The sequence below is a fragment of the Maniola jurtina genome, chromosome 27, assembly GCF_905333055.1.
Source record: "Maniola jurtina chromosome 27, ilManJurt1.1, whole genome shotgun sequence".
Taxonomy (NCBI): Eukaryota; Metazoa; Arthropoda; class Insecta; order Lepidoptera; family Nymphalidae; genus Maniola; species Maniola jurtina.
The window spans coordinates 4,274,667-4,296,456 of record NC_060055.1 but is presented as its reverse complement, the minus strand read 5'-3'; the positions used below and the strand labels follow the sequence as shown (position 1 = coordinate 4,296,456).

Below are 21,790 nucleotides of genomic sequence, written 5' to 3'. Positions count from 1 at the left end.
AATGCCTATGGAGGTCAAACAAGTTCAAATAGTCAAGGGTATGGAAGTGCATCAAGTACTAATAATGATGGGCAAAGTGGTTATGGAGGCCAAACTTCATCAAATGCTGAAGGGTATGGTCAAAGTGGTTATGGGGGGCAATCTAGTTCAAATAGTCAAGGATATGGAAGTGGTTCCAATAGTCAAGGGTATGGGCAAAGTGGTTATGGAGGCCAAACTTCATCAAATGCTGAAGGGTATGGCCAAAGTAGTTATGGAGGACAAACTAGTTCAAATAGTCAAGGGCATGGACAAAGTGGTTATGGAGACCAAACTTCATCAAATGCTGAAGGGTACGCTCAAAGTGGTTATGGTGGACAAACTAGTTCAAATAGTCAAGGTTATGGAGGTGGATCCAGTTCAACTAGTCAAGGATATGGCCAAGACAGTCAATCAAGTTCAAATAATGCAGCATATGGCCAGAATAGCTATGGTAGCCAAAGCTCCTATGGAAGTCAGACAAGTCAGCAAAGCAATCAGTATGGAAGCTCACAAAGTGGTTACGGTAATCAAATTTCTTATTCTCCGAATTATGGAAACCAAATTAGTAGTAGTCCAGTTAATGAATATGGTAGTCAACAAAGTTACTCTGACGATGAAACTGGTTACAGAAACCAAGCGTCAAACTCATATGGAGACAAACAATCTAATAAATACGGACCAGACTCTAAAAAGGATTATTATAATCAAATAGAACAAAATTATGGGAGTAAATACGGTGACAGATACGATTATAACCAAAACGGTTATTATGGTAGCCATCTTGGATACGGTATACATCATTTATACGGAATCAAACCTGGTAGTTACGGGAAGGATCCCAACCAAAATTATAGACCTATTATTACAAATAGAGGTCCATATGGGGAAAATAAGTTTAGCGATGGTTATGGGGGTGAGGATAAACGACCAAATAAAAGTGATTTAAATCCCACAGGTTACGATAATGATCGCAAACCTAATAAGGATCATGCGTCAAACAGGCTAGATGTAAAGCCGGTGTATGAAAATGAGCCGAAGAAATCGAATGGTGATTTGGTGACATCGAGACCGGTGGCAGTTGGCACTGATAGAAGAAATCCAAAACCTGATGAATCTTATGAAGGTAGGTGGTCTTATTCTTTAGTAGATTATGTCCGCGATTTCGTTCGCGAGCATTCAGGTTCAGGAAGACTTTTTTTTTCTCTCGTCTGGCTTTACAAAGATTAGCCAATGTCACGTTTGTAGTTATTTGTAACAAGTTAGTTAAACTATACAGGTATGGACCCCGTCTGTGCCGGCGCTCGCCGACACACGCACGGCACCCCTTTAGAGCGCTTTTCAGTCAGTTTTATTAAAAAAAAAAAAACACTCCAAAAAGGCAGAGCACGCCCGCCAGCTAACACCAACACAGATGAAGTCAGGAAGACTTTGATTCTCCACAATTTTAGGGTTCCGTACCTCAGAAGGAAAAACGGAACCCTTAAAGAATCACTTTATTGTCTGTTTGTCTCTCTGTCTGTCCGTCCGTCCGTCGTGTCTGACAAGAAACCTACAGGGTAGGTACTTCCCGTTGACCTAGAATCATGTTTGGCAGGAAGGTAGATCTTATAGCACAAGTAAAGGAATAAATCTGAAAACCGTGAATTTGTGGTTACATCATTAAAAAAAAAATGTGTTTCAATTTTCAAAGTAAGATAACTATACCAAGTGGGGTATCATATGAAAGGGCTTTACCTGTACATTCTAAACAGATTTTTATTTATTTTTCTGTTATGAAAAAGTGTTATTTCTTGTACGATGGTACGGAACCCTTCGTATGCGAATCCGACTCGCACTTGACCGGTACTATGTAAGTAGATATAGTACGCGACAGTTTGGGGTGTGAGGTGGGGGGATGACGTCACCCGCGCTATCCCGCACCGGATTAGCACGCGGGCTGTGCGGGTGTGATTGCCATCTCGGCTTGTCGCGTATTATATACAAGCTAAACATCAATAAAGTTTAATGTTCACACGATTTCTATATATTTTCGGCCGTTACAACAACCTCGGCCTTTGTTTTAGATCATAATTGCGTACGGACAGACATAATGACATTTGTATTATAATCAGAACCACCTGACCGGTAAGGGCATGACCTTACTTGGGTAATTAATTGACATCATGTAACATTGCATTTTTTAACTCCCGACCCAAAAAGAGGGGTGTTATAAGTTTGACGTGTGTATCTGTGTATCTGTCTGTGGTATCGTAGCGTCTAAACAAATAAACCGATTTTAATTTAGTTTTTGTACCTACGTTTGCTGTGGGTTAGTATTTTTGAAACCTTTTTACCCGACTACGGCAAATCAAAAGGAAGGGTTATGATTTTGGCTGTCTATGTAGGTTTGTGTTTGTGTGTTCCACCGTAGCGCCTAAACTACTGAGCCGGTTTTAATGAATGAGGTGTCAATCGGTTGGTTATTATGGTATGGGTACATAGTAAGTACATTTTATACGAAAAAAATCGACCTGATGGATGTTACATCCAAAAAAGTGGGGGTCTCCAAAATTTTTTTGCTATTGTATCGAGTGGGATATCTAATGAAAGAGGAAAAATATCTGAGTTCATAAATATAAATAACATAACATTAACATTCTTCTGTGCCCACACCATGTCAGCCAATTAACCCTCATCTTATCTACCACTGGCGCTACTTTCAAACTTCCCCTTATTAACCCCCGACCCAAAAAAAAGGGGTGTTATAAGTTTGATGTGTGTATCTGTGGCATCGTAGCTCCTACACTAATGAACTGATTTTCATTTAGTTTTTTTGTTTGAAAGGTGGCTTGATCGAGAGTGTTCTTAGCTATAATCCAAGAAAATCGGTTCAGCCGTTTGAAAGTTATCAGCTCTTTTCTAGTTACTGTAACCTTCACTTGTCGGGGGTGTTATAAATTTTTAATTTACACTTATTTATATGTTCAATAATATGTAAATTGGTATTTTTAACAACTGGCTTGCATTTAATTTTCATTTAAACCCGTTGAAATAAATTGAAGAGTTAGCGAATAAAGCGGTGTCATTTTAAAATAGTGCAATCGGTGCAAAATTAAATTAAGGAGGAGCAAAAACTGAATGAAAGCTATTGAAACTTTAGGGTTAGCATTTTGAGCGAAATCACGAATATTAGTTTACAAATTGCGAAAAACCAAATTAAATTTGAATTTCGCGGGCAGACCCGTCACATGCCCCTTAACTATGAGGCTAAATCTATCAATTTCTTGTTGATAATCGTCAGGGAAGCACAGAATATCCCATTATTGTGAACAGATCCGGTAGATTCAAAGGTTTTTGCTTAATAATAATGGCGCATAATGTTGAGGTCTTAGCAATTTAGCCCTAGCCTACCGCGTGCAATTTATTTTACGAGGTATGTGTGGGACAGGGCATGAGCTGAAGCGTCTTTAACCCCCGACTCAAAAAGAGGGGTGTTATAAGTTTGACGTGTGTATCGTAGCATCTAAACTAATGAACCGATTTTAATTTAGTTTTTTTTTGTTTGAAAGGTGACTTGATCGAGAGTATTGTTAGCTATAATCTAAGAAAATCGGTTCAGTCGTTTGAAAGTTATCAGCTCTGTTCTAGTTACTGTATGTAACCTTCACTTATCGGGGATGTTATAAATTTTTAATTTACACTTGTCATTATATTGTTACTCTTTAAAATAATGAAGGCGCATAGTGTTTTTTTAAATTCAGATACAATAACTTTTGACTGCAATCTCACCTGGTGATAAGTGATGATGCAGTCCAAGATGGAACCTGGATGGGGTATGGCAGTTTTTATTAGACCCGCACCCCTTTGGTTTCTACGCGGCATCTTACTGAAACGTTAAAATGCTAGGCGGCACTGCTTGCCAGTAGGGTGGTAACTAGCCACGACCGAAGCCACCCACCAGACAATGTAAGGTCTTAGCAATTTAGCCTGAGCCTACCGCGTGCAATTTATTTTCCGGGGTATGTGTGGGACAGGGTATGACCTGAAGCGTTTTATTGTTACTCTTTAATATAATGTAGACGCATAATGTGAGGTCTTAGCAATTGAGCTCGAGCCTACGAGTTCTTGTATGAATGAACCTTAAAAGTTTAGTAAACTGCCTGTAGCTAACTGCACTTAAGCTTTTAACTTGGACCAACCACTTAAGATAAAAATCTGATATCGGGGAATCTTTTTGTGTACGAAACTTATTGTTAACGTTATATCATATACTAGCTGAGTCTGTTTGTCTGTGCGTCCTTCGCCATTGTCCATTATTCTAAGTGCGATTTATGCGTTTTGACCATTATAATTATTTTTTTGTATTGTACTTGTCTAATGGCTTATTTTGGTATTGGTTTCCTGTTGTTTGCAAGAACTAAGATTAATGCAACAAAAATGTACAAGTTAAACGTTGACCCATGTCAGTAGACGATAGGATAGGCTAGGGGATAGCTTTAGCCTATCACCACTTCCAAACATAAGTAAATGGAATATTTTGAAAAACACACCGAAATGAGAGCCTCCTTTTTTTTGGAAGTTGGTTAAATAGAGCAACCGCCGAGTTTCTTCAGAGTTATTCTCTAGGAAGGGCAATCCGAACCAGTGAACAGTGGTAGATTCAGTAATTTCACTGACGATTCAAAAGCTCTTGAAAGAGTTTATTTAACAGGGCTCTCTCCGTCACTGGCTTCATACAATCGTAGTTCCAATTTCATTTGAATATTAAGCAACCAAAGTCCATGAAATTTTGCAGACATATTCTAGAAACTAATATCTGTGTCTGTGATGTTTTAGAAAGATTTGTATGTAAATTTTTAAGACCGCGTAACTTTGAAACCGAATATTTTAATAGAAATCTGGAAAACCTCAGGCATAGATATTAGTTTCTAAAATATGTCTGCAAAATTTCATGGACTTTGGTTGCTTAATATTCAAATGAAATTGGAACTACGTTTGTATGAAGCGAGTGACGGAAAGACCCCTCTTAAATAAAAAATCTTGCAAATTATTATTAGGGTTTCGTACCCCTAAAGGAAAAAGGAAAAAATAACCCTTATAGGATCACTTTGTTGTCTGTCTGTAAATCCAAAAACTGTGAATTAGTTATACATGACAAAAATAACTAAAATGTGTTCACGAAAAAAAAAATTACTTAATCACATTAACTTGCAATGCTCTATTACATAACAGTGCTAGGGTACGTTTATTTTGTAGTTTACCTTGGTAGGTACAGAACCCTTCGAGTGCGAGTCCAATTCGGACTTGACCGTTCTTTTCTTTTAAGCTCGCTTACATATTTTGTGAGGAAAGGGGTATAGGTACTTATTAAGTAGTTACGTTTAAGAATTCCATGATAAATGGGTCACAAACCAAAAATAGCTAGGAAAGAAGATATTTCCGGCAATCCTATTGTTTAGAATGACCAAGGTTGCTTGAAAACAATGGTTGATTTTTATAAATTTAAGTGCATGAACATGATATCATTTGGCAAAAAACTTTGATTTAAACTCTGTATTGTCACAATGGAGAAGTAATTTAAATGTAGTGGTATTTCATTGAATAATATGTAAATTAGTATTTTTAACAATTTGCTTGCATTTAATTTTCGTGGGCAAAATAAAGTGCCAACTGCAAATGTAATTGGGTAAATATCATGTCTCTAATGAAGTCTAATGCAACGAATGGCTTTCTATTGATGCGTATTAATAACAGAGAAACTATTGACTGAAAACGATAAGTGGCGCAAATATGCCTCTCTCATTTTTGATCCATTCGCCGTGAAGACCCTGGGGCCATGGAGTCTTAGTGCGAAAAAATTTTTGCTTCATCTAGTGACAGAAGGGCTGACTCATTTTTTGCGCCAAGGATCAGTCTGGCTGTGCAGCGCTGTTCAGCCAGTATTCCATTCCATTGACTAGTACAGCAATTTAGATAAGGCTAGATTCAAGTGTTATTGTAATATTTTCAATAAAAGAAATTACAGAGAAGTTTTTATGCAGCACTAGAGGATGCCCGCGACTTCGTCCGCGTGGGTCAAGGTTTTTAAAGATCCCGTGGGAACTGTTTGATTATCCGGGATAAAAAGTTGCCTATGTCAATAACAGGGACGCAAGCTACCTCGGTACCAAACAAACAAATCGATCAAGCGGATGAGTATTTAGGAATCCCGCGGGAACTGTTTGTTTATCCGGGATAAAAAGTAGCCTATGTCCTTCCCCGGAATGTATCCTAAGTCTGTACAAAATTTCATTAAAATCGGTTCAGCGGTTGAGCCGTGAAAGCGTAGCAGACAGACAGACAGACACACTTTCGCATTTATAATATTATATAATATATATGGATAATATATCACAACCTGTTGCACAGAACTATAATAAATATAAGGTCAGGTTCATGGACCTATAAATACTCGTCAGGTCATTATGGGACTACTATCTTAGTATGCCTAAGAGCAGTAATTACGTACTCAGCCGATGCAAGTCCGTGAAAAAATGGATATACAAAACTCGGACCGAAGTCGGATATTGCTTACGCACTAATCCGTTCTCTGATCCATATCCAAGCTAGTTCAGTGGACATATTTGACATATCTATATCATACATCCGATTTGAATCCGAGGCACATCCGAGATATTCTCACGGATGACGGAGAGAACTCGGATGACGGAAGTCGGATCTAGTACGTAAGCTACCATACAAATAGTTCTATGACTACTTCGGAACGTATTTTGACGGATTCGGATAAGATGCATTACAAGTTACAACCGTAGCATTCTATACAGCACACTTAGCGACTTGAATTTGGCTAAGTTTTTTTTAATAATAATAAAATAGCGAGCAAACGAGCAGGTGAGTCACCTGATGTTCAGTGATTACCGCCGGCCATGAACATTTGCAGCACCAGAGGCACCACCGATACGTTGCCGGTCTTTCAGGAATTTGTTGGTCCACCCCTTGAATAACCCCATGTTGTAATCTAGTGGAAAACCGCCTATGGGAGTTGATTCCAGTTGCATGTGCGTGGAAGAAAGGGTCGGGTCGAAGCCTGTTAGTTAATTCAAATTCAAAATATTTTTATTCAATTAGACTTTTACAAGTACTTTTGAAGCGTCAAGAGCATCTACCACTTGTTCGGAATGCCTTTTCTACCAAGAACCAGCAAGAAACTCGGCGGTTGCTCTTTTTAAAGATTTGATATACAATATTATGCCATGTATACAAGTCCCGCGCATTGGTACACCACCAAAAGGTACATAATTTGGTTTTGATATTATGCACAATAAGTGAGTAGGTGTGTACAATAGTCGGATATATTAGGTTTTTGCTTTATAAATTCTGTTTTTGAGACAATGGCACGAACGTTGAAGTTATCTGCGCCGATCTGTGGTGTGAGAATTGTGTGGATAAGCCACCTTTACCAAATAACCTACTGCGCGGAGACAAATGATGGGTAATGTGTTTGGCAGGATCTTAAAGTAACAAGTCGTAATGAAGTTCTGGACTGTAGTAATAAAATTATGTGGTGTTTTGTATATGGCTAGAATAAAGAAAAATCATGATTTTTATTTATTTTTAACATAGATAGATAGATAGAAAGACTTTATTGCACACAAAAAACATATGTAAAGGGACACAACACGGAAAGAAGAAAAACAGAAAAAACAATTGTGTGCAAAGGCGGCCTTATTGCTTAGAGCAATCTCTACCAGGCAACCTTTGCTGAAAGGAGAAGCTAGTGTTGCATAGTACCAAGTCGCAAAGAATTATTAAGGTCACGTTGTACGGAAAGCGTTTAATGACGCCAAAAGACGTAAACGACAAATAATTTTTTTATTTTTTTACATTTAAATTAAGTAATTTCTGCGGGAAAATATTTTTTGTGTTGTTATTTAGTATTTAGTAGTACCTACCATTGCAAGAACCTTATAGGGCGTTTTACTTATTTACGTTTGTTTGAATTATTTCGATTTTGCAGAACAAGCTTTAAGTTAAAGGTTTCATTGAGAGTTTTCATAAATAAAATAATTTATGAGATAATTCTATCATTTTTTCTTGACAGGTAAAAATTGTAAGTGCTCTAACAGCAACAGTTTTTCATAAAATACGCTTCGTCATTTTCAAAAACTAAAAATCAAAATTATTTTAATAATCCTAATCCTAATAAAGTGTAGATGTTTGGATGTTTGTTACTCAATCACGCAAAAATGGCTGAATGGATTTGGATGAAATTCGAAATGGAGATAGATTATACCCTGGATTAACACATAAGGTACTTTTTATCCCGGAAAATCAAAGAGTTCCCGCGGGATTTTGAAAAATGTAAATCCACTCGAAGTCGCGAGCATCAGCTGGTATAATATATGTGGGATAACTAATGTCTCTTATACTTCGTCTGAAATTCTACCACTGGTTCGGAAGGCAGATTTTGGTTTTATAACTTAGTCTTGCTTAGGTACGTCCATACTATTCTTTCAGGTATATTATGTTACTCGCATATAAGCCTATGTCCAACAATGCCACTGTTCAGTCGGTCTGATACACGCTGTGACCTATGACCTACATAACCCGTGCGCGATATGTATGCAAAAAACGAAAAAATTTAAAAAATGTAAAAAAATCTGTTTTTTGAAAAAAATTGTAGATTAATTTGGTGAAGTGTGAGTGTTTATGAAGAACTGTGACTCACTAGAAATGTGAAAAATCAAAAAAAAAAATTTGGTACTTAAACTGTGATTCATTAATTTCACTGTGAAAAAAATCTATTAATTTTTGTGCAATAATAGTGTAAATAGGATTTTGTGATAGAGCACTTTTAAATAACATTTTTATAATCAAACAAATTTTTTTTGATTTTTTTTTGGAATAACAATAATAAGAAATATTTCTGGACCTCCAATTGTTATAATTTTACTACTGTAAGCAAAACTTGCAAAAAAATACTGTATTGGATTTTAAAATGAATTATAGTAAATATATTAAATACAGAACATTTAATCAATATTTAAATTATAGTTTAAATCAAAACACGTATATAGTTTTATAGAGTTAAAAAAAATTGTAAAAAGTGGATTTTTGCATAGATAATGTCAGTGGTGCATAAAAATGAGGGTATGTGTAGTGTTTCTGTGTCTGTCTGTGTGTCAAACTGTGTTCGGTTCAAGAGTGATCTTAGTGGAGAATGCACCAAGTACGTACCTAATCTATATCTAAAAAAAACTTATTACCCATTGCCGGCCCACTACTGAGAAGTCTCTTCCCAGAGTGAGTAGGGTTTAGGCCATAGTCTGCCACGCTCGCCCAATGCGGATTCGCAGACTTCACACGCCTTTGAGAACATGGAGAACTCTCAGGCATGCAGGTTTCCTCACGATGTTTTCCTTCACCGTTAAAGCAAGTGATATTTAATTGCTTAAAACGCACATAACTGAAAAGTTAGTGGTGCGTGCCCGGGATCGAACCCCCGACCTCCGATTAGGAGCCGGACGTTCTAACCATTAAGCTATTACAGCTTGTATATCTATGCTTCTTCTGTATTATCTTAATATTATAAAGAGAAAAAACCGGTGAAATGCGAGAACTCGCACACGAAGGGTCCCGCATAAGAAATAACACTATTTAGGGTTCCGTACCTCAAAAGGAAAAACGGAACCCTTATAGGGTCACTTTGTTGTCTATATGTCTGTCCGTCTGTCGTGTCTGTCAGAGAACCTATAGGGTACTTCCCGTTGATCTAGAATTATGAAGTTTAGCAGGTAGGTAGCTCTTATAGCACAAGTACAGGAATAAATCTGAAACCCGTGTGGTTAGGTACATCATTAAAAAAATATTAAAACGTGTTTCTATTTTCAAAGTAAGATAACTATACCAAGTGGGGTATCATATAAAAGGGCTTTACCTGTACATCCTAAAACAGATTTTTATTGATTTTTATGTATAATAGTTTTTGATTTATCGTGCAAAATGTCGGAAAAATACCTGAGTACGGAACCCTCAGTGCGCGAGTCTAACTCGCACTAGGCCGGTTTTTTCGTAGAAGGCGAGGCATCGTCAAAGTCTGCATTCGTACTTGTTGAAATTCCTCGGGCACGTACGAAGAGATTTGCTTTCTCGTTTCTAATCCGAACCGCTAGGATATGGAACGCCCTTCCGGCATCAGTTTTCCCTTCCGCTTTTAATATGGGTACTTTCAAGTCAAGAGTGAATAGGCATCTTTTAAACAAGCGCGCTCCATCTTAGGATGCATCATCACTTGCTAGCAGGTCTGATTGCAGACAAGCGCTAGCTAGTCTATAAATTAATCTAAAAAAAAAATATCTAATTAGATCTTGATATCTAAAAATCAAAAAAAAAATTTTTTTTAGATATCTTAATATTAAAAAAAAACAACTGTCAGATGAGTTTGGTGGCTATCAATACAATGTTAGACACTAAGTTAGCGAATCAGTAGGCTCTTACAGAAGGTAATGTCACGGTACGCAAAAAATAATTCCCATACTTAGGCACATTTTTGTAAGAGCCATTTGCAAGATCATTATGTACCTACTATATCAACAATCTTCACTCATTATTCTAATAATATACACATGATAACGATAGGTGTCTGTCTGTCCGTCTGTTGTTTTTAGTGTTTCGTTTTCATTAGACCTACTAATTTCAACTGTAAATATAGTAAAGTTAATAAAGCTGAGTTTAAGATGGTATAAAAAAACCGGCCAAGTGCGAGTCGGACTCGCGCACTGAAGGTTCCGTACTCGGGTATTTTTTTCGACATTTTGCACGATAAATCAAAAAATATTATTCATAAGAATAAATAAAAATCTGTTTTAGAACGTACATGTAAAGCCCTTTCGTATGATACCTCACTTGGTATTAGTTATCTTACTTTGAAAATTTAAACACATTTAAATATATTTTTAATGACGTAACCACAAATTCACAGTTTTCAGATTTATTCCTTTACTTGTGCTATGAGACCTACCTACCCGCCAAATTCCATGATTCTAGGTCAACGGGAAGTAGCCTAGAGGTTTTCTTGACAGACACGACGGACAGACAGACAGACAGACAACAAATTGATCCTATAAGGGTTCCGTTTTTACTTTTGAGGTACGGAACCCTAAAAATCAAATTAAATTTGAATTTGGCGGGCAGACCCGTCTCATGCGTGCCTGGGATCGAACCGTCGACTACCCGAATGGAGGCGGCCGTTTTAACCACTAGGCTATTACGGTTATTTTTTTCTTTTTTTAAAAACACGTATAGTTGCGGAAAACAGCTAGTTTCGACTAGTTGCATAGTTAATTACTCCTCTACAATTAATAATTCTTGACTCACTGGGTCACAGTAATTCTGGTTATCGTTGTTAGATCTAAATTATACTTTTTTCACTATACAAATTACACTATAAACACCAAGGTTATGTTTTTGTGCGTTCGTGTATGAATAGGCATTGGATCATCTTTAATTTTAGTGCATTAGACTAGAAGATAGGTGAATCATTTTTGGCTTAATTTTGGAGTTTAGAAACATCATTTTATAAGCTTTTTATATAGGTAAATATAATATAAAGGGTGTTTGGTAATTAGACTAATTAGTATATAATGACGACACGTACCCATGCTACTCGTATTTTGATCAGATAAATACAATGCTGCAGTAAAATAACGAAATAAAATTATAAAAATTTCCATCCAAAATTTTAAGTTTTTTTTTTATGTCCAAGTTTTCATGGCCCTAACGTGCCCTAACTCACTGAGACCGTTGGCTTTGGCCTATCTAAAGATGGCCAACGATCTCAGTGAGTTAGGGCACGTTAGGGTCATGAAAACTTTGACATAATTTTTTTTAAAATTTTGCATGGAAATTTTTATAATTTTATTTCGTCATTATACTTCAGTATCAGTATAAGTGTAAATTAAAAATTTATAACACCCCCGACAAGTGAAGGTTACAGTAACTAGAAAAGAGCCAATAACTTTCAAACGGCTGAACCGATTTTCTTGGATTATAGCTAAGAACACTCTCGATCAAGCCACCTTTCAAACCAAAAAAAAACTAAATTAAAATCGGTTCACTAGTTTAGAGCTACGTTGCCACAGACAGATACACAGATACACACGTCAGACTTATAACACCCCTCTTTTTGGGTCGGGGGTTAAAAAGGAAAAGTTGACTGAAAATTGACTGACTGATCTATCAAACCCACAGCCCAAACTACTGGACGGATCGGGCTGTTTGGTTTGCAGATAGCTAACATAGATATCCGCTAAGAAAGGATTTTTGAAAATCAACCTCTAAGGCGATAAAGTAGGGGATCGAAGTGTGTAGTCCACGCGGACAAAGTCGCGGGCATAGGCTAGTTAAATAGATTTATAAGCTCGTATTTTGTCATTTGAGATTTTCCAATACAACTTCCAATTCCTATTATTCAAAGTCAAATTTATTGTTAACCCCCGACCCAAAAAGAGGGGTGTTATAAGTTTGAAGTGTGTATCTGTGTATCTGTCTGTGGCATCGTAGCTCCTAAACTAATGAACCGATTTTAATTTAGTTTTATTTGTTTGAAAGGTGGCTTCATCGAGAGTGTTCTTAGCTATAATCCGAGAAAATCGGTTCAGCCGTTTGCAAGGTATCAGCTCTTTTCTAGTTACTGTAACCTTCACTTGTCGGGGGTGTTATAAATTTTTAATTTACACTAGTTTTTAAAGTACTTTTACTAGCGTTCTAATAACACCCTGTATATTATCTTTTCCTTGTTCCAGCGTGCTTCAGGCGCGTGCTCGCCGGAAGACGTGCTCTGCGGAGTTACGTGAGGAAAGTAGTGAATTGCGAACGCTTGGAGGACTGTCGGAGGGAGTGTGCTGAAGAGAGGAGGTTTCACTGTGAGAGCTTTAATTATAGGTAAGTATTTTACATCTACAGGCATCACACTAATATTATAAAGGTGAAAGTTTGTGTGTATGTGTGTGTGTGTATGTTTGTTACTCCTTCACGCAAAAACTACTTGACGGATTTGGCTGAAATTCAGAATAGAGATAGATAATTTCCTGGATGAGCACATAGGCTACTTTTTGTCCCGGAAAAACAAAGAGGTTCCACGGGATTTCGAAAAACCTAAATCCACGCGGACGAAGTCGCGGGCATCGGCTAGTAACGCATAAAGCGGAATTTACATTACGAAATTAGTGGCAAGAAATTATTTTCACGTCATTAATTTCATTATTACCAATTGCACGTGCGAACGTCCAATTTCATGATGCATGCATTACGAAATGAGACGTTTACACGTGTCGTTTAAAAGTTGTTAATTAATTGCGTAAGCTATTTACGTGAGTTAAAATTAAAGGTTTCGCGGCCTAATATTATGAATGCGAATGTGTGTTTGTCTATCTGTCTGTCTGTTTGCTAGCTTTTCACGGCCCATCTGTCTAAGCGATTTTGACGAAATTATAAGGGATAGCTTACATCCCGAAGCCTAGGACAACTTTTTGTAAAGGAAAATCAAAGAATCCTTAGAAGATTTTTAAAAACCTACAACACCTGGAATAGGATAAGAATGTAATTAACTAGCTAATGACCGCGACTTCCACTATTTAGGTTTTTATACCTTAATGCTGGGATAAAATTAGCCTGGTCTTTACCTATTTATATCCATGCAAAAAATCTTGTCTATCTGTTCTTCCGTTGCGACATGATTGAAGGACTAACCAACAAACCAATAAGCAAACACGCTTACGCATTTACAATTTGGGTACTGAAATATTTGGTTAGGAATCACACTAATATTATAAAGGAGAAAGTTTGTATGTGTGTGTGTGTGTATGTTTGTTACTCCTTCACGCAAAAACTACTGGACGGATTGGGCTGAAATTTAGAATGGAGATAGATTATACCCTGGATTAGCACATAGGCTTTTATCCCGGAAAACCAAAGAGTTTCCACGGGAATTTAAAAAAAACCTACATCCACGCGAACGAAGTCGCGGGTATCAGCTAGTAATTAATAAATGAATAGACCCTGGTCAAATACTAGGATAATTCTAGGTCGTCATAGTAATCACTCAATTGGCTAAACAGCCTTGGGGGCTGGACCGATTATGATGACGTTTTGCACATATTGGGGCCACAATTACGTTACCTACTTAGTTCTTTTTATGTAAATTATTATTGTTCGTAGTGGTCAGGGACGGAGTGAGCGGAACAAGTAACAAGCAATAATTTTTAGTGTTTCATACCCATAGGGAAAAACGGAGCCTTTTAATGTCACTCTACTGTCTGTCTGTCCGTCTTTCTGTCTGTCTGTCTCTCTGTCTGTCAGTCCGTCTCTCTGTATGTCTGTCCGCGTGTCACAGGTCTCTAACTCGAAGACGAAATGAGCTACAATCCTGAAATTTTGGTTTTGGTGTAGAATGCTGACTAAAAACCGAAATTTTGAATTAGAAATTCAGTTAAATTATTTTTCAGCGGGCTCCCATACTTGAAAGAGGAGCCAAAATATTTTTTTCTACGAAAATAGAAGTGCGCGTTAAAAAGGCGTTGACGTGTGAACAGATACTCGGGAATGCATTTGTTCTATTTGAACGCTTTTTAACGGACGTTAAAAAAGCTCTCGTGCAAATGAGGCCTTACTGTCCACGCGAAAATTCACGGACCTCATCAAGTTTTAAATATTTTATTAAAGTATATTTAAAATGATTTATGAAGTATTTAGGTACTTGTAATAACTAAAAATAATTCACACAATAACTTAAGTTGTTTTATGTAAGAAACAAAGATAGACAATCTCGGACATAAAATCATAATAACAAATTGTGTTGCATTAACGAAAATTCCCATCTTATCTCATATATACAATATTATATTTCCGTTTCCGGAGTTGAGTCCGCCCCTGTGCTAGTGCAAGGTGATGTACTACAATAGTGATGGTTAGAGCTGATTGCGGCGAGGCCACTGTATTACACTTGAAGGGAATTTAGGTACACCACTATTAAAATTATTCTTTCCTGGTACATTGTCCACAAATAGTTTGCTGATGGATAGCAAAAAGAGCATCTTATACTTGCGCAGTAGGCGATTTATCGATCTGTTGCCGGAAATGTACCTGTGAAATCTAAGAATTTTGTTTATATAAATCCATACTTCCATACTAATATCATAAATGTGAAACTGGTACATTGTCAACCACTGGTTTGCTGATGGATAGCAAAAAGAGGATCTTATACTTGCGCAGTAGGCGATTTATTGATCTGTTGCCGGAAATGTACCGGAATTGAGTCCGCCCCTGTGCTAGTGCAAGGTGATGTACTACAATAGTGATGGTTAGAGCTGATTGCGGCGAGGCCACTGTATTACACTTGAAGGGAATTTAGGTACACCAATATTAACGTTATGCTTGCCTGGTACATTGTCCACCACTGGTTTGCTGATGGATAGCAAAAAGAGGATCTTATACTTGCGCAGTAGGCGATTTATCGATCTGTTGCCCGAAATGTACCTGTGAAATCTAAGACGTGCATATACAAATTTTAATTATTATGTAATGTGCGAGTATCTTTGTCACTTACGCAGAAAATGGCCGCCAAACAGATCAGCTGGTTTGAGACCGCCATTTTTTATCGAGGTGGTACCAAAGTGCCAAAGATTATAAAGCATGATAGGATAAAAAACACCTTTGCCGATTCTTTAAAAAAATATAAAATCCCGCGCGCGTTTTAAATTAACTTCAATTATTCAACTTAGGTATTTTTTAGCATTTAGTACTATTCGGGCTTACTTTGACTAATTACGCGAGTCCAGCCGGTTTTTTTAAATGTTTATAACTTAATTATTTTCTTATTTTCCTCAGATTAGACCCAACCTTCCGCGGCAAAGGCCTATGCGAGCTAATGACCAAACCAATCGAAGCCTTCGACCTCCAACAGGATTTCGTTGACGACAAAGAATACGATTTCTACGAACTCGACCGAAACAGCTTGGAACCTTATTGCCCAGAAACTCTTAGAGGTCCAGGTCTTTTACATTCTGGTTACTTATCCTCCAAACCAGGAAAAGTACCAATGCATGATGATCAATGGAGAGACCGCACGGACTGGTCTGTGAATGGGTTTAAGAGTTATAATAGATTCTTTGATGAGAAACAAACACAAACATACAACAGGCGGTATGAGGACGAATTGTATGTGCCTTATCAAATAGGTAAGTTGTATTTATGAATGGGTTTTGAAGCACTTTATACCATAGTTAAGTTACCATACAGTTGGGCAATGCAGCTAATTCACACACGATCTTTAAACTAATATTTTTTTTATATTATTTAGGACCTATTAGCTGGTATTAGAGTTAGGAAGCGTAAAAGCTTTGGCAAAGGTGAAACTAAGTTAAATTGGTCTAAATAGGCTATCCTTTCCCACAGGGATGCTATGAAAGAGATACCCAGTACCTACCTATTTTTAACCCCCGACCCAAAAAGAGGGGTGTTATAAGTTTGACGTTTGTATCTGTGTATCTGTCTGTGGCATCGTAGCTCCTAAACTAATGAGCCGATTTTAATTTAGTGTTTTTTGTTTGAAAGGTGGCTTGTTCGAGAGTGTTCTTAGCTATGATCCAAGAAAAGCGGTTCAGCCGTTTGAAAGTTATCAGCTCTTTTCAAATAAGCTAACACATTAACAGTTCCCGTTTTGACTTATGATTATCATTTGACAACTGGCTAGTGGCAAAGTGAAGAGTAAGGGAACTCTCGGTTTGATCTTGAATTGATGATATGTCAAACATGGGTGCTGTGAAATCGAAGAAAAATAGGCTTACGAGCGTCAAATGTCTTGACATTTGACGCCTGCCGTGACGTCGAAGTTTCCTACCTGTCGTAAAATGTGCTAGTGGTCAAAAAATTAACGGAATCAGGGTACTGCACGCTTGAAACAAAAAGAAATATGATGTGATAGTTATTCTTACAAGCACCTAGTTAAACTAGTTTGCCAACTGTATGATTGCTAAACTGTGTTGTACTATATTGTTACAAGACGAATGATATAGTTCATATGAATAAAAGGTACCCCCTGTCTAATAAATAATAATTTATTCAAAATTTTTTAAACGGGCAAAATTAAAAATAATAAATTTTAGGTAGGAATAAACTGATTTACATATTTTTTTATTATAATAATATGTATAATGTAGTTAAATATTACAGTAAAAATGTTTGAGAAATGTAAAATAGGTAGGTACAACACGATTTGAGTTTTAGTCTGAAATAAATTATTTTTTTATAGAAATCTTACGGTATTTTAATTTATTTACCCTTAATATTTCATAAGAATGGTAATTTCTGGCACTGAATACATACCTATTAATAATAATTTCTGTTACTATCTACCGAAAAAGTAGACAAGTTAATATGAATATTAATAAGTAGTGTTTACGAAATGGAATTACCTGTAGTTATTAAATAGCAATAACTAGGGTACAGTTAATTTGCTTCTGTATAATGGCAAAAATGCGATATATATATAGAACTAGCTGTGCCCGTGACTTCGTTCGCGTGGAATAGTGACTTTTCGGGCAGCATATTTTGAATTACAAATACCGTCGTTTGGTTTATATAGCCACGGACGCTCAGGCGCGAGGCGTGTAGTACGTACTCTGTACGTTAAAAATGTTCGCCGTGATTCTTTAAATTGACATAACTTTTTTATTTATGAGCCGATTGACATGAAATAAACACTATATGTTAAGGCTATCCTTGTCAACGATCCCCCGTCGATTTCCTACGTATGATATTATTGTTCTTATCTCTATCTGCCCTGGTTCGTGCATTCTCGGTTCCTAGATCGGTACATTTGTGATATCCAATTCAAATTGCTGTGATTGGCTGAATTTACCATGTTCTTGCTGCGACAGTGAGTTTGAGCCACTAGCGGAACAATGTTAGCCGGTCAGAAATGATTGCAATTAGTCAACCTGTTTGACGTCCGTGTTCTGTTTTCGATTACATAAAAGAAAATATTGTTGTTGCAATCATCAATTTTAGCAAATAGTGAAAGAGATTCGGCCAATCAGAGGTCACAACTACCGTCACACTTTCTGTCACACTATGGCAGTAGGCATACCGAGTAATGAAAACATTCTGTCATCATTCATTCATTCTGTCTAGGAAGTAGGGTTGCCACCTGCCTCTTTTTGATTTTAAGGCTACCACCATCAAAAATACGGGGTTTAGATTTGAAGAAATTTGAAAATTTGAAGTATTTGAAGAAATAGGCGGTGGTTCTCTCTGGAATGCATGGAAAGCCTATTTAGATATTTCAGTTTATTTGTAAGTTTTGTATATTTTCTCTGTATGTTGCCGTGTCTTGATTGGTGAACTGTGTTTGCAATGTGGTTTTAAATAAAAGATTTATTTATTTAAATAGCTTTTAAAAACTCTTAGTTTTGTAAAGCAAAATGTTATACATTTCATGCATACAATCTTTTCATTTAAACTTAAAATTACATTTAATTTGTAATTCCACCTTCACAGTATCAATACTATGGCCGTAGCCAGGAATCGATTGCGGGAGAGGTTTTATCAGGGCCGGAACTGAATCCTGTCACGAGGAAAAAAACATTCGCTCAACTTTATGGGCTAATTACCTGGTTAGTGGAATTTCGCCTTTCAATTTGACAGAGAGATAAAATACAACAATAAAAAAGCGCGAGCGCAGTGAGCGTAAGTGTTTTTGGTTCAATACAGAAAAAATTAAAGTGAAAGGAAAACGAGTTTAGCCATAGCAAGATTTTATTTTTAAAGCTTCCTATCTATACTAATATTACGAATACGACAGTATATCTATTTGCCTATCTATTTGTTACCCTTTCACGGCCCATCTTCTTTACCAAAATTTTGGTACTTACTATTCAGAGGTAACTTGCATCCCAGACATTTTTTTTTAGGCGGCTTTTTAGCCCGGAAAATCCCCCAAGGAAAAAATCTAAATTCATGCAAACAAAATTGCGGGGTTTACACCAAGTAATACAAATTCAAAGCGCGAGTGAAGTGAGCGCGAAATGTGTGATATATTTCCAAAAAAAAATTGGTAAGCAAATGCAAGAAATAGTGTAAGTATTATTTTAGGCTTAGGTTTTTGACGGCTTCCCAGGCGCAGTCGCCATTTCTAAATTTCTGGTCTGGTGGGAGGCTTCGGTCATGGCTAGTTATATGGTTAGTATGGCCCTAACGGCCAAGAAATTAGACGGCATCATCACTTACCACTAGAAAAGATTAAAGTCACGGGCTAACTTGTATAAAAAAAGGCTTACATCCTCAAACCAAGCCCCGCCACCTTGGCTACGACCATGATCAATATCGGGTGGGTTTCGGCTACGCATTGCCGCAAAAGGAAAATATTCTTTCTACTGGACATAACGTCAGTGTTTGATTTTGCCAGCCAGCTCCTGCTGCATTTGTAAAAAACCGGCCAAGTGCGAGTCAGATCCACGCACCGAGGGTATTTTTTCCGATATTTTACTCGAGAAATCAAAAACTGTTATGCATTAAAAAAATATGCATAAAAATAAATAAAAATCTGTTTTAGAATGAACAGGTAAAGCCCTTTCATATGATAACCCACTTGATATATGTAGTTATCTTACTTTGAAAATTGAATATACTAATATTTGTTCATGAACCCATGACAGATGGATAGAAGGACAGACGGACAGACGGACAGACGGAAAGACTGACAGACTGATAGACAACGAAGTGATCCTATAAGAGTTCTTTTTTGCTTTTGAGTTACGGAACCCTAAAAATATTTAGTTTTATTTGCCCCGTATTTAATTTTCATAATTACAGGTTTCTGTATCCTGAAATACGGGGTAACCAGTAAAATACGGGGCCTCTGGCAACCCTATTCGGAAAACATTGTCACATTCAAGTTAATGTCAGATATTTTGTTTTCAATTACAGAAAGCTGCATCAATCATTATTACAATATTTTATTTGTTGTGATTGGCTGAATTTTTGAGTTTCAGCCAATAAACAGACTGTTTGCCACTTGAACGTCATAACAATATAAATGCCAGAAAGTTTAACCAAATAAAACAAACTTAATGAGAACTTAGTGAGAATGCAAACGGCACACAATTTATAATACATATTATGTTAGTCGTATATAATAGATATTATAGTAGTCGTTCACTTTGGTAATAGTCAGATTGTCATCAGTAAAATTGATATTGGTTGATGTATCGTAAATTATTGTTTCGGTGACAAATATTTTTATAATCTATTTATCTTTGAACAGAATGGAATAGAATGAAATGGAATGGAATACAATGATAAATTTTTATTCCCGTAAACTTTTAGGTAAACTTCAAAGTGTTTTTGAATGGTCAGAAAAATTTACCACTGGTTCGGAATGCCGTTCCTACGTTTTCTAGGGTTTCGTACCTCAAAACGAAAAACGGAACTCTTATAGGATCACTTTGTTGTCTATCTCTCTGTCTGTCGTGTGTGTCAAGAAAACCTCTAGGGTACTTCCCGTTGACTCAAAACCATGAAATTTGGCAAGTAACCTAACTGCGTAATTTTGGCTAGTTTTTTTAAACGATAAAGAAAGTTTGCGACATTATTCAATAAAAAATTTGGATTCCAACTCCTCAATCCTCATGTTGCAGGGGACCTGACTACTAAAGCTAATGGGATTTGAAAAGTGTCGATTATTAATTGATATTGAAGGTATCTATACCAAGTAAACACTTTGTCGTTGACCTCAACCGTGATTCTGTAAGAAATTGCATTCCTAAATCCTGGTGATCCCTCGGGATTTGAAAAGGATCATCCATTTAAATGTTCTTACGTGATACAGAAACAAGTTGCATCCCGGGGACGGGCTATTACGGAGAGGCAACTTTTGTTCTGGGAAATGAAAGGATCGGGTTTTTTAAAAATCTAAATCCACGCGAGCGAAGCTGCGGGCATTAGCTAGTTGTAAATATATTTAGAAGCTACTATAAGAAAATAGATAAGGTACTTATTTCCTTATATTTTTATTGTATGGCAGCGCGCGGTTTTAAATTATAACGTCCTGTCCTTTTCTGTGATACATTTTTTTCTCAATGTCTATCGCTTTATCTCATAGCAAGAGTCCGTAAGACATAATACAGTGAATATAGGCAAAATATACAATTTTTGGAGTTTCCACGTCAGTACCTGTCGAATTTTTCTAACAGTGTAAGCAGCAGAGTTGAGTTTACCATCAAGTGTTGATATGTGGGTGTTCCATAGAAGCTTTGCATCTAACGTTATACCGAGAAACACGGGGTTCTCCTTTATTTTCAACATATGATTATTAATCAATGAATTTATGTCATTTAAGGTCCTGGTATTGGGCAGTGTGAATTGAACACACTTAGATTTCTTTGCATTTGGAATTGATATGGAAGTAAATTGTTAGCAATAAATCAGAGAGTGACCTGTGATATGGCATTACATATATAATACATTGTCAAAAATTATAATATTAAAGCTGTGCGTATTGCGTGAGGAATTGCGTATTGCGTGAGGAATAGGTGCAACTTGCAGGGTTTGATGCATGCGCTATTGCCAGCAAACATGAGACATATTTTTATCTACAGGCAACGTCTGAGTAGGTAACGCATACGCAAGTTGAAATGTACCAGTGTATTTAGTTAGACCTATCGACAAGTTTGGAGTCGGGTGTAGTCTAAATGTGGCCCGTGTGTTTAGACTGTCAGTTTCTGTCAGTTTCACG

At 36.8% G+C, this 21,790-nt stretch overlaps 1 protein-coding gene across 1 annotated transcript in view; it reads left to right on the top strand.

The window, feature by feature from the left end:
• Window positions 1–21,790, top strand: part of LOC123878947 — a 46,537-nt gene that overhangs the window by 6,849 nt on the left and 17,898 nt on the right. The window contains exons 4-7 of the mRNA XM_045926324.1: window positions 14–544; window positions 977–1,144; window positions 12,804–12,942; window positions 15,886–16,235. Of these exons, the coding sequence (XP_045782280.1) occupies window positions 14–544; window positions 977–1,144; window positions 12,804–12,942; window positions 15,886–16,235 (1,188 nt within the window). The remainder of the gene's footprint in view (window positions 1–13; window positions 545–976; window positions 1,145–12,803; window positions 12,943–15,885; window positions 16,236–21,790) is intronic.